At 44.0% G+C, this 14,172-nt stretch overlaps 1 protein-coding gene across 4 annotated transcripts in view; it reads right to left on the bottom strand.

Annotated features, from left to right (window-relative positions):
* The window catches only part of CCR6 (C-C motif chemokine receptor 6), a 60,946-nt gene that overhangs the window by 9,915 nt on the left and 36,859 nt on the right, over positions 1–14,172 (bottom strand). For 2 of the 4 annotated variants that reach the window (XM_023559362.2, XM_023559364.2), the window contains exons 3-4: positions 8,915–9,023; positions 5,562–8,814 (exon numbers count right to left, since the gene is read on the bottom strand). In XM_023559362.2, coding sequence (XP_023415130.1) covers positions 7,708–8,814; positions 8,915–8,992 — 1,185 coding nt within the window. In that variant the 5' untranslated portion in view covers positions 8,993–9,023 and the 3' untranslated portion in view covers positions 5,562–7,707. Of the gene's footprint in view, positions 1–5,560; positions 8,815–8,914; positions 9,024–14,172 lie in introns of those variants that run through there. The other 2 variants (XR_002787985.2, XM_064293236.1) reach the window with 2 other exon arrangements.

The raw sequence follows: 14,172 nt of genomic DNA, 5'->3' as shown, positions 1-14,172 counted from the left end.
TTTGAATGATCTTAAAAAAAAAATTTTTTTTTCAGCAGAATATTGCTTGCTTGTAATATTAATGATATTGTTCTATAATTTCCACATTCGGTTGGAACAACTTTCTTGGGAATAGGTATAAATATGGATTTCTACCAGTCAGCTGGCCAGGAAGCTGTCTTCCATATTTCTTGGCATAGACAAGTGAGCACCTCCAGCGCTGCATCTGTTTGTTGAAACATCTCAATTGATATTCCATCAATTCCTGGAGCCTTGTTTTTCGCCAATGCCTTCAGAGCAGCTTGGACTTCTTCCTTCAGTACCATCAGTTCCTGATCATGTGCCACCCCTTGAAATGGTTTAACATCGACTAACTCTTTTTGGTATAATGACTCTGTGTATTCCTTCCATCTTCTTTTGATGCTCCCTGCGTCATTTAATATTTTCCCCCATGGAATCCTATTGCAACTTGAAAAAAAATTCAAGCCTTTAACCATAGGAACCGTAAACAGCTTGGAGATGCCTCAGTAGAGAAGTTGCCCAGCGAGTGCTGGCCCAGAGGCTTTTCTTCAGTTGCAAAATATTGACAAATTCCTCAGCACCCAAGGGTGGGCTCGCAGGGTATGAAAATCTCCAGGCAGGTTTCAAGAGTCCAAACCTGTGGTTTATATACATGGAGTGACACCATTCCTACCATAAAGGCTTTGAGTTTGCTTCTCTGAGAAACCCAGAATTCAGAATAAATGCAGGCAAGAGCATACGTCCATTTATCCTGCCTCAATACCCAGTTTATGATATTAACCATGGTTTAAATGAAATCACCACACATTTTACTCTGCAATTCTCTGGGTCCTTTCACCAGTGCCTGGGACCCACACCCTTCTTGCCAAGACCTGCAAACAGCGGTGCTGGCTTTTAGGTTGGACTGAAATGTTTAACGGGAAAAGAGAATATGGCTGAGAAACTCCTGTGGTCCAGTTTTGCTATCCTGGGAACTAGGCATATTGAGTTGAAAAGATGGTCCCTGAGTCCAAAGAACTCACATGTTAGGGGTCACAGTGAAAACAAAAAGGATGTGATGCACTTGTAGTTGCTACAACGGATTGTTGATAAAGTGCAACCCAGGCAAAAAGTCAGCCTAAGCAAGAAAGGCAGCCTTCTAACATGTGGTTGGCACACAAATAAATCATTTTAAGAATTTTTTATTATATTTAGTTTAGAAAAGAGAGGCTCTGCATTTTCAAAAATCTAGATTGTCAGCTTTTCTTGTCAACTGGGAGATTTGCAAGCCATCCATCCACTCACCTACCCATCCATCCATCCACTCACCTACCCATCCATCCATCCACTCACCCACAAATCTATCCATCCACACATCCATCCATCCATCCATCCATCCATCCATCCATCCATCCATCCATCCATCCATCCACCCATCCATCCATCCACCCACCCACCCACCCATCCATCCATCCATCCATCCACCCATTATATGTATTTTACTTTCATAATGTGTCCTCACCTTGAGATGAAGCATCATCAGGCCAGGAAGTACATCTCTCACTGCTGCATGGTTCCTACCTAACCCATGGTCATGCTCTCCATAAATATTTGTCTAGTTAATTTGCAAATACAGAAATGGAGCTCAATGCCTGCCTTAGACGCCTTATCTGCTCCACCATGTGGCAAACTCCAAGGTCAAGGGTCAGAGGTATATTTGACCCATCAGGAGGCCACAGCAAGGCTGTGTGGGTGTGCAACACTCCCACTATGATCCAACCTCCCACAGACAAGACCAGAATGAGGGCGCGAAGTTGGCTTTTGATGGGGAGGGATGCTTCTCCCGTCAGAAGAAGGAACAATGGTACGATGAGGCCAGGGCAGGGAGGGTTGTAGAATCGTCACAGAGTAGGGCAGAACTCCCGTCTGATGGCGTCATTCACGGTCAGCTGAGGGGTACGAATTGGAGGAAAGCAAACATCTGGGGAGTGAGGGAAGGAAGGTAGGAAAGAGCCTCCATGGGGAGTAGAAGGGCCATCCTACCAGACACTGTGCTTGGATGACCCTGGGGACAGGGAGGAACCCAGGCTTAGAATGCCTGACCCACTCAGGTGGGCTAATTGACGGCAAGAAAAATGAAATGCAGGTTGGCTCAAACTTAATAGAAGTTAATTTCGTGTTCATGGAACAATACTGGGTGAGTGGACAGGTCAGGGGTTCAGGCCAAGGCAGGCTCTGCTGTTTTCAACAATTGCCACCCACTGCCACGCTGAAGCATCTCCATCTGCCACCTGGAACGAGCAAGGAGAGCGCTCACCAGACAGTGCTCTGAGCCCGGCTGGAAGCAGTGCGTTTCATCTCTACTCACGCATGGTGGCGGCAGCCTAGCCACACAGCCACATTTATCCCAGAGAAGGCCGGGGCGTGTGGTCCAGCTGGGCACTCGGGAAGATGGGTGGTCTTGGGCTTTGGTGGGCGCGATTGATGCCACTGATTCACTGGTGCTGCAAATGGTTAATGCATTCAGCTGCTGACCAAAAGGTTAAAGGTTCAAGTCCACCCAGAGGTGCCTCAAAAAAAAAGCTCTGGTGATCTACTTCTGAAAAATCGACCATTAGAAACCCTATGGAACACAGTTCTTCTCTGATACACATGGGGTCACCGTCAGTCAGAGTCAGCTCAGTGGCAACTGGCATCTATCATCCAGCAGCCACAGCAATTACATGACTTACAGCTGATGGAAAGGAATCAATGAAAGGGTATGAAATGGCCTTGGAGATAGCTGACAGGGTCATACATATTTCCTTAAGGGCAGCTGTAGAGGCCCTGCTCGCCAAATCTCTCCCAGTTCTGCCATGTTCTGCTGATAAAACGGAACGAGACAAGGATGCAGGGTCATTGGGGGACGATGTGTAGGGTGCTCAGCCATGTGCTCTGGGTGTTGGACAGGCACCCGTTGAATAAGCTCTGCAGATGGCTGTCATTACAGTGACAGCCCTGTGAGAAGGCTCAACACCCAGGAGGCCAAGTTGCTGTTCCAGCAGGGAGGGGGCTGTCAGCAGTGCTGACGGGGCGTCTCTGAGAAGAACCACCCCCACCACTCACCACTCCCTGACCCCCTGTGTGGACCAGAGGAGCAGAGGTTCTAGGGGGACGCCCCCCACCCAAAGGCCACTCCTGCTCCTCTGCTGTCCTACCAAACAGGGCAAAGCAGATCCTGATACGCCCAGGATTTGCCGTCGCTGTTAGGTGCCATCTAGTCGGTTCTGACTCACAGCGACCCTGTTTACAACCGAACGAAACACTGCCTGGTCCTGCACCATCCTCACAACTGTTAGACACTTGAGTCCGTGCCCAGAATTTAGAAAGCTGGAAAATTGAGGTTTTTCCTTCATATTAGAATTTTATCACTTAATTCTGGTGAGTAGAGATTACTTAACATTTCTTCTCCTTTTTGAAATCTATTCCGTAATAGTTACAATGTCCTACAAAATTGTGCTAAAATGTGTATCTGTGTCTGTATACGTTTATATGCCAGTGTACGTTCATTCACACACCACAACGAACAAGCAAAATCATGAAAACCAAAATCTCGGTACTCACGTGGCAAAAAAATGATAGCAATAATAACAATAAAACAAGTTAGGATCCCTTCTGCTTTAACGTGAACACTGAAACCAAAACCAGACCGGATCTGTCGCCGCCGGGGCGTCTCAACAGTAAGAAAAAATGCAGCGGCAGCAATATCGCAGTCAGATTATTCAAGTTCATACTTCGAAGGATTTTATACCTTTTTTAAAAAAAGAATAGGTATAAAATCCTACTAATTTCATACATTTGGGTTTTTTAATTAACTTTAATTTTTTTCTCGTCGTTTAGCGTTTTGGCGTCAGGAAGGCTGTTTCTGTGACCTGTGAGCGCAGCTTCCATCCACTAGGGGGCAGCGGTACCCTGGCTAAAGGAAGCCGGAAGCCCCACACAGTAACAGGACCCGCCCCATCCCCACCCCGGGCCTTGGGGTTTGAAAAGCGAGGAAGCCAAACCACCTTACAACGTTATAATGAATGCATTTGCTCACTACAGTGGGAAGAGTTGTAGGTTCAGAAAAGGGGACTCAAATGTCATTAATAACTAAAGAATACAGTAAATCTTTCAAAATGACTCAGAAAACAAGACTTTTCTACTGATATTATTGCTCTGAAAATTTAGATGTGCAGTTCCAGGTACTGGGGTGGCCATCAGTGAAATACAGCCAGCGAGGCCTCTGCTCACAGGACCAGGCTGGGGCTGGAGGCCAGCGGCCGCGCAGCCACCTCTTCCCTCTGCCCGGTCAGCCACTCTCTCGTCCGTCAGTGCCTGGCTCTTCTCAGGTTCCTTTCCTGAAACTATTACCAAATCTTGGTCTCTGTGCTTTCCTGCAGCTTTAACCACCTAGTTACAATTTATGGAGCTCAAATGGTTAATGTGCTTGGCTGCTAACTGAAAGGTTGGAGGTTCAAGTCTACCCAGAGGCAGCTCAGAAGAAAGGCCCGGCAATCTGATTCCAACAAATTAGCCATCAGGAACCCCGTGGAGCACAGTTCTACTCCGACGCACAGGGGTTACCACGAGTTGGAGTCGACTTGATGGCAACTGGTTTTGGTGGTTAAAATTCACAAACTTCCCCCTTTCTTGAAGTGAAAGAAAGTCTGTTTTCCCAGCAGCCATTTTTCTTTCCTCCATAGTACTGAGTTTTTATCTGGACACATGGCCACCCAGCTGAATACAACATTTCCCATTTTGTCATGCACCTATTGTGACCATGTGACTAATTTAGGACCAATGGGAGGAGAGCAGGAATGGTGTCCACAGCTTTCAGGCTGTGCCCTTACAGAGAAGGGAGAGGCAGTCTGCTTCCCCCTTTTTCTCCTTTCTGTTGGCTAGATGCATGTGTAATGGAGGGAGCCAGAGCAGCCCCCTTGGGCCATGAGGAAGCCTCAAGTTAAGGAGAACAACATTCTGTTCATTGTCCTGGACTGGCTACCTGGACTCTAATGTGTTAGAGAAATAAACCAACGGTTAGAAAAGATAGATCCTTGTCTTTATCTCTCTTATGGATTTACCTAAATAGGACGCACACACAAAAAATTGTATTGCAAGGAAGAAAGTACGAATGCTGTCTGGCAATTTGCAACAGACTTTGTGCATGCTAAATTACAAAATGTGGAAATCAGTCCCAGCAGGTGGTTCTGAGCTGTCCTCTCCTTTACCTGAGGGTGATCTTTACCATCCATCCACTCCCTGAGGCAAGTGGCAGTGGGCACAAGATCTTCTCCACAGAGCAACTAGCAGGCTGTGGGGTACATCAGAGCAATTACACTTTGTGGGGACCAGTCAATGTAAAGCCCCTCCCTTCCTGCAGAGTTGAGGAAGCAGATGTGGTGTTCTAGTTGCCTGAAAAACGGGGCAGTAGGGGTCCCTGATTCCCAGGTCACGGATGGCCTGTTTACACAAATGCACGGGCAGAACAGGGGCCCCGCTTCCACTGGCACGTCATGTCTGCCCCCCCCCCCCCCACAGCTTAGTGCCTCCTGAGGGGTCAGCACGGAGCAGATAGCCCGCGCCTGTTCTGAGTCCCTAACTAGCGCCGCAAGATGATGGTACCCAGCGTCCTGTATCTAAGAAGAAATAAAGCATGCTGCACATTTTAGAAATACCTTTATTCATTATGGCCAACGTCTTTAAAGGGTTATTGCTTAAAGAATAAACTTCATGGATCTGAAAATTTAAATTACACACACCATAGTGAAATCTGTGAAAGCCAGAACTTGTGTAAGGCGGAAACCTTTCAGAGAAGGAAAACGCAACTATTTTCCACTAAAAGGATCGTTAGAAATGTGATAAGAGTGCACTCTGTCAAAGGTGGAAAACTTGCGAGACCCAGAAAAACAAGGCAGTCCTGTGGGGTTCTGGCTCTCGCACGTCACATCCACTGTAACTCAGTCGCCTCCTGTGCCCAGTAAGCGAGGTGTTTCTGTGCTGATCTTCAAACGAAAAACATACCGGACAGCCCCCATCAGTGCACCTGGAGACACTGAGGGGGCCTGTGAGTTTCCTCACTCTGATCCCTGAGCCAGATGCCGACAGGCCTGCAAGGGGGAAGGAGGCCCCCTGAACGCCACACTCCGGGCAGTGGTCCCAGGTCCCTGTGGGCTGAACATTGAATTCAAGGAGGCTCCTTCTCCACACACAAAACAGCTGTATTTCGTGAAGCCAAAACCAGGTCTGAAAAACACAGACTTTGGATCTCAAGGCAAAATTTTGAATTTCACACGGAGACGTAATTAAGGCTTACAAGAACAACATCAAGCTTCAAATAGCACATTCGTCAGAATGAAACGTGTCAGCATTTTTGTAATTACTGTCAGTACTTTTGGAATACGTGTTTGTGTTTTTGTAAGAAGCCCTGATATTTTCCCCCTTGGGTGCACATATTTAAACAGCACTTTAAAAACACTTTAGTTCTGTGGAATTGGAGTGGTTGAAGTGTGATTTCATAACCGACCTCAGATGTTGGGTAAAGCCACTTTAATCAGAATCAGAAGTCACTATTATTCTAGCTACACACAAGCTAATCCAGTGCCGTCACGTCGATTCCGACTCACAGCGACCCTATAGGACACACAAGCTAGAAGCCTTAATAGCCCAGAGACCTCAGCCACGCCCGGTTCCCCAGCTCTATTATACAGTCCCAAGAAAGCTTCCTTCTTCTTCTTTTAAAAACTACTCAATTTGCCAAAAAAAAGTAACACTTTAAACTGCATTAAAAACTCCAATTTCATTATGATTCGCTAAATATTTCTTAAGCCCCTTCCATATGCCCAAAATTCTGGCAGACACCCAGGCGCAGCTGTGAACAAGACCACTGTAGGTCCTGCCTCGGTACAACTTTCTGTCTAACAGACTTTTATGGTCAAGTCACCACCTACAGAAAATAATCTCTCCGGGAAGCACCAGCACGGTTGCAGTTTGTCTGAAGGCCGTCACAGCCTCGACTCCCTCATCCGCAGTGACGGCCGCTGCCCGTGCTCCTTCAGCCGCCTGGCTTCCTTCCCCCGGCATTTCCACGCTGCGAGTCCTGGAGTCCGTTTCTCTTCTGCCTTTCTACCATCTCACGCTTGCTGAGTATATCAGAGAAAAATGAGATAGACTCCAGCCAGTCCATTTTGCTGCTTTTATTTGGCAAAGGTAAACATTTTCATGAGCAAAAACATTCAGCCTTATTTTCAAAATTTAGGTAAGTGGGGGACTTTGTTTGTTTTTCCTGTTTGGGTTTGTCAAACCGTACTGTTATTTTGTGCTAGGACCACAAGTAATTGTGGTCAGTGGCTGCTTCCTGAGTGATTCTAGAACTTTTCAAATTTGTAAATAACTCATCTTAATTCAGCATTTCCCAAAGCCCGTTTTGTGGAACACCAGCCCTGTAAGATGCTCTAGAGCAACAAAGCGTTCTTTTTTAGGTGAATTTGGGAAACCCTTCGTAATGGAGCCACCCCGGCCCAGCCTGTAGAAACCCTTCTTCACTTCAGCTCTCCACACTCCGTCCCTGGCCCTGCAGTAGACACATCTGCTTAGTCTTGTTGAATTTCCCCATTTCCCATATGCATTTGGCTGTGGACTATTTTTTGCGTAGCATCTAATAACAGGATTCACGACCCACGCCAGGGAACACTTCGTTCTGCACAAACATCACATGGTGAAGGACGACGCGTTCTCGTTGTCCACCGTCTCGCTGGTCTGTTTGGAGACGGCGCCTTCTGAGTACATCCTGGAGCAGGAGAAGCCAGCGGACTGGGGCTTTCTCCTTACACACCACAGGTCCTTCATGATCTTCAGGAAGTAGTTTCTGAACTTCTGGCCAATGAAGGCATACAGCACGGGGTTGAGACAGCAGTGCAGAAAGGCCAGGACCTCAGTGACATTTTTGGTGTAGGCAATCAGCTTTTCACTGCTGCAGGATCGGCCCATGCTGCCCATAGTTGCAGCGGTCACAAGAAGCACCATGTTGTGGGGGGTCTGACAAACCAGAAAGACAAGAACGACTGCTATGATCACACGGATGGCCTTGTGCCTTTTGGAATTCTGGGCTTGCACTAAGGTTTTGACAATAAACATGTAGCAGAATATCATAAACATCAGTGGGATGAAGAAACCAAAGAGCAGCTGGAGCACCAACATCAGCAATTTCCACTTGACGGGCTCCAAGACATTGTGGTACTTGGGCTCACAGACGTCGACGCCTTGAATGTTGTATTTCTGACTGAAGATGAAGGTCGAGCTGGAAATGATGATGGACGCTACCCACACCACCAAACAGATGACCTTACTGTGCGCTAACGTTTTTGATCGGAGCCTGAATGACTTGGTTGCCTGCACAATAGCGACGTACCGGTCCAGGCTGATGCAGGTCAAGAGCAGCATTCCGCAGTTAAAGTTGACAGCATAGATGCCTTTGATCAGTTTGCACAAGACATTGCTGAAATACCATGTTCCCCTGGCGTGATTCACTGCCCAGAACGGGAGCGTGAGGACAAACAGTATGTCTGCAATGGCCATGTTCAAGAGATAGACATCTGTCATAGACTTGGCTTTCTTATAAAAAGCAAAGGTGATCACCACTAAAATATTTCCCAATAGGCCAAAGATGCATATCAGGGCATAAGCAATTGGCACAAATAAACTGGAGAATTTTCTGACCTCCCACAAGGAGCATGGAAAGGCCCAGCCATCCTCCGAGTAATCCATATCGGTCGACCCAAAGTAATCATCATTGATATTGCTGGAGTTCGCTGGTTCCTGGAAAGCGAATGAAGACAGAGTTAGCCGCGGTGCAATTTTTAGGTAGTCACAATTAACCAAAATTAAACTCTCGGCCAAAAATAAAATAGATATTTACCTCACTCACTGGGGTGGTTGTTTTGGGCAGAAAGTGAGGGCCTGCCATTGAAAGGGGAGAGGATAGTTCAACCCTCATCAACAGAGACAATAGGATTGTAGAAGTGGATCTAAGAAGAAAAAGAAAAAAGCAATTTACACCGTAGTTAAAACAAGTCTTCTCTGAGAGAGAATATTCAGTTCATAGCATTCCACCCCACTTGAACACAGAGAGCGGACATGCTATTTAACATACAATACTCTTCTAGAACAGCACCATTTTCTGTAAAAGGACACAGAATAAACCTTTTAGGCTTTACAGGCCATATGGTCTCAGTCACACTACTCAGCTGTGCCACTGAAGCTTAGAAGGGGCCACAGACAAGAACATCAGTGAATGGGCTGGCTGTAATTTACCCACCTCGATGCAAATTACACAGAAGAGTGATATCAGCAAGACCATAGAGTTCGACCCACAAAAAAACTTTCATACAAAATGTATATAATTCACAATTTCTGGCATTTGAACAAAATTCACCAGGCATTTAAAGAAACAGAAAAATATGGCCCATAATGTACACAGAGAGACAGTAAAATGACAGAGGTGAAGAATTAGAGGACAAAGATACTCCAACAGCTAATATAAACGTGCTCCATGTGTTCAAGAGGAAGCCCTGGTGGCCTAGTGGCTAAGCGCTACAGCTGCTAACAAAAAGGTTGGCAGTTCAAATCCACCAGGTGGTCCTTGGAAACTCTGTGGGGCAGGTCTACTCTGACATATAGGGTTGCTGTGGGTCGGCATCGACTTGACAGCAATGGGTTTTACAGGTTTATGTGTTCAAGAAGGTAAGGGAAGCATAAACCTGATGAGGAGAGTGATGAAAGATAGGAAAAAGACACAGAAAAGTTACAAAATGAAAAACACACTGACTGGGATTAACACCAGATTAAACACTGCAGAAGAAAATATTAGTGATCTTGATGAGGTAGCAATAGAAACACAGAAAAAATGAATAGAGCACCAATGAGCCATAGGACAGGATCATACAGGCAGGCATATAATGTGAGCCTCGCTGCCAACTAACCATGAGGCAATAAAATGGTCATAAGCACTTTTTTTTTTTTAAGAACTTACATACCTAATAACAGAGCTCCAAAATTTGGGGCGAAGTGATTCAGAGGTCAGGCTGCCAGCCACAAGGTCAGCAGTTCAAATCCACTAGCAGTTCCTTGGAAACCCTATTGAGCAGTTCTACTCTGTGTTACAGGGTCTCTATGAGTTGGAATCGACTCGATGGCACACAACAACAACAACAAAATATATGAAGCAAAAATTGATAAAACTGCAAGGAGAAATAAATACACAATACAGTTGAATATTCCAACTTTCTTCTCTCAGTAATTTATAGAAGGTATAAAAAAAAACTAGCAAAGATATAGAAAACATGAATAAATTATGAACCAATCTAATGGACATTTATAGACCATTTCATCCAATAATAACATAATATATGATTCCCTTTAAGTGCACACAGAACATTCATCAAGATAGACTCTGTCCTGGGATACAGCACGTGTCTCAGGAAATTCAGAAGGATTGAAATAACGTTAAATCTGCTCTCTGATCACAATGGAATTAAACCAGAAATTAGTAACAGAAAGTCACGTGGAAAATCCACCAATATTTAGAAAAAAATAAAACCACTGTAAATAAGCAGTGTGTCATAGAAGAAATCACAAGGAAAATTAGAAAATATTTTCAACTGACAGAAATGAAAAGAACATATCGAATTGACAGGATGCAACTAAAACAGTGATTAAAGGGAAATTTATGGCATTAACGTTTATGTTAAAAAGCAAGTAGCTCTCGAGTTAATCACCTAAGTTTCTGCCATATGAAACTAGAAGAATAAGAGCAAATTACACTCAAAGTAAACAGAAAGGAGAAATAATAAAGATAAGAACAGAAAACAACAATATAGAAAATTGAAAAACAATACAGAAAATCAATGAAGCCCATAGCTAGCTGTTTAAAAAGAACTAGACTAAGCAGGTAAAATAAGATATAAAGTCCCAATATCAAAAATGAAAGAACTTTACTAAAAATTCTACAGATATTAAAGGGGGAAAAATAAAAAAGGAAATGCTGAGAACAACTATATAATGATACATTTGACAGCTTAGATACATGGATAAATTCCTTGAAAGTACCAAACTTCTACAGCCTACTTAAAAAGAAAAAAAAAAATGCTGTCCAATGGATTTCAACTTATAGCGACCCTATAGGACAGAGTAGAACTTCCCCACAGGGTTTCCAAGGTCATAAATCTTTACAGAAGCAGACTGCCACATTTTTCTCCCGCCGAGCAACTGGAAGGTTCAAACTGTTAACTTTTGGTTAGCAGCTGAGCGCTTTAACCACAGGGCTCAAAAAAAAGAAATGTATAACTCAAATACCCCTATACCTAAAAAATAAATCAAATTAATTGTTTTTTTTAAAAAAAAAAAAAAAAAAAAAACGCCTTCCCTAAAAGAAATCTTCATGCATGATGGCTTCCTTGGTGAAATGTTAACAAACATTAAGGAAGAAATAATAACCGTTTCTACAAATACTCTCCAGAAAACAGAAGCAGCGAGAGTAGTCCCTACCTCATTTCACAAGGTCAGTATTACTCAGAAACCAAAACAAAACAAGGCCATTACAAAACATAAAGCTACCCACCAGTATCCTTCATGATCATGGATGTAAAGATCCTCAACAAAACATTAGCAAATTAAATCCAGCAATGTATAAGAACGGTAACATATCATGACCGAATGGGGTTTATCCTGGGAATGGAAGGTTGGTTCAACATTCAAACAGCAATCGCTGTACTCCCCCAGGCATAGACTAAAGAAGAAAAATCATAATAAACAATTTTATGTTTAATATACAGTAAAACCTGTGAAAGCTAGAACCTGTGTAAGGCAGAAATCTGTCAGATAAGAAAAATTCAAATATTTTCCACTCATAGAAAGGATAGGAAAGCGGTAAGACTGCACCATGTCAATGGCAGAAAACTTGCGAGACCTGGAAAAACAAGGCAGTCCCATCAAGTTCCAGCTCTCACAGACTTTACTGTATTTAATATCATATCAAATGTAAACATTTATATATTATATTTAATATTTTATATATTGTATATTAAATGCCACCAGTAATTATCAATGCACCCTGATTGCGCGTTCGATCAATTTCAGACTGTAGAAGCTGGTAAAAACTTCAGTTTCTTCATCTTTGGCCTTAGTGGTTTGTACATAAATTTGAATAATAGTATTAACTGGTCTTCCTTGTAGGTGTATGGATATTATCCTACCGCTGACAGCGTTGTACTTCAGTATAGATCTTGAAATGTTCTTTTTGACAATAAATGCAATGCCATTCCTCTTCAAGTTGTCATTCCTGGCATAGTAGACTATATGATTGTCCAATTCAAAATGGCCAATACCAGTCCGTTTCAACTCACTAATGCCTAGGGTATCGATGTTTATAAATTCTATTCCATTTTTGATGATTTCCAATATTCCTAGATTCATACTTCATACTTTCCAGGTTCCAGTTATTAATGGGTGTCTGTAGCTGTTTCTTCTCATTTTGAGTCATGCCCCATTAGCAAATGAAGGTCCCGAAAGCTTTACTCCATCCACGTCATTAAGGTCGACTCTATTTTGAGGAGGCAGCTCTTCCTCAGTCATCTTTTGAGTGCCTTCCAACCTGAGGGGCTCATCTTCTGGCACTATATCAGACAATGTTCCGCTGCTATTCATAAGGTTTTTCACCAGCTGGATCCTTTCAGAAGTAGACTGCCAGGTCCTTCTTCCTAGTCTGTCTTAGTCTGGAAGCTCAGCTGAAACCTGTCCTCCATGGGTGACCCTGCTGGTATCTGAACACTGGTGGCATAATTTCCAGCATCGCAGCAACACGCAGCCCCCACAGTAGGACAAAATGACACACACGAAGAGTGGGAATTCTAGAACACTTGATTGTACTCATGAGGAACCTTTACATAGATCAAGAGGCAGTTGTTCGGACAGAACAAGGGGATACAGACTGGTTTAAAGTCAGGAAAGAGTGTATCAAGGTTGTATCCTTTCACCATGCCTATTCAATCTGTATGCTGACCAAATAATATGAGACGATACGAGACGCTGGACTATATGAAGAAGAACGGGGCGTCAGGATTGGAGAAAGACTCATTAACAACCTGCGTTATGCAGATGACACAACCTTGCTTGCTGAAAGTGAAGAGGACTTGAAGCACTTACTAATGAAGATCAAAGACCACAGCCTTCAGTATGGACTGCACCTCAACATAAAGAAAACAAAAACCCTCACAACTGGACAAATAAGTAACATCATGATAAACACAGAAAAGATTGAAGTTGTCAAGGATTCTTTTACTTGGATCCACAATCAACACCCATGGAGGCAGCAGTCAAGAAATCAAAAGACGCATTGCATTGGGTAAATCTGCTGCAAAGGACCTCTTTAAAAGTGTTAAAGGGCAAAGATGTCACCTTGAAGACTAAGGTGCACCTGACTCAAGCTATGGTATTTTCAATCACATCCTATGCATGTGAAAGCTGGACAATGAATAAGGAAGGCTGAAGAATTGACGCCTTTGAACTGTGGTGCTGGCGAAGAATATTGAGTATACCACGGACTGCCAAAAGAACGAACAAATCTGTCTTAGAAGAAGTGCAACCAGAATGCTCCTTAGAAGCACGGATGGTGAGACCGCATCTTACATACTTTGGACATGTTGTCAGGGGGGATCAGTCCCTGGAGAAGGACATCATGCTTGGTAAAGTGGAGGGTCGGCGGAAAAGAGGAAGACCCTCAATGAGGTGGATTGACACAGTGGCTGCAACAACGGGCTCAAGCATAGCAAGGATTATAAGGATGGGGCAGGACCTGGCAGTGTTTCATTCTGTTGTGCATGGGGTCCCTGTGAGTCAGAACTAACTCGAAGGCACCTAACAACAACAACATATTAAATGTAAATACATAATATATACTATTATATCAATGGAACCTTGGTGGCGCTGTGGTTAAGCGTTCAGCTGCTAACCAAATGTCAGCAGTTCAAATCCACCAGCCGCTCCTTGGAAACCCTATGGGACAGTTCTACTTTGTCCTATAGGGTCGCTATGAGTCAGAACTGACTCAAAGGCAATGGGTTTGGTTTATACATATATCAGTGGAGCCCTGGTGGCACAGTGGATAAGAGCTCTCGCTGC

Source organism: Loxodonta africana, chromosome 1, assembly GCF_030014295.1.
Source record: "Loxodonta africana isolate mLoxAfr1 chromosome 1, mLoxAfr1.hap2, whole genome shotgun sequence".
In the NCBI taxonomy this organism is placed as follows: domain Eukaryota; kingdom Metazoa; phylum Chordata; class Mammalia; order Proboscidea; family Elephantidae; genus Loxodonta; species Loxodonta africana.
The sequence above is the reverse complement of the archived record's forward strand: the minus strand, read 5'-3'. Positions and strand labels throughout refer to the sequence as shown.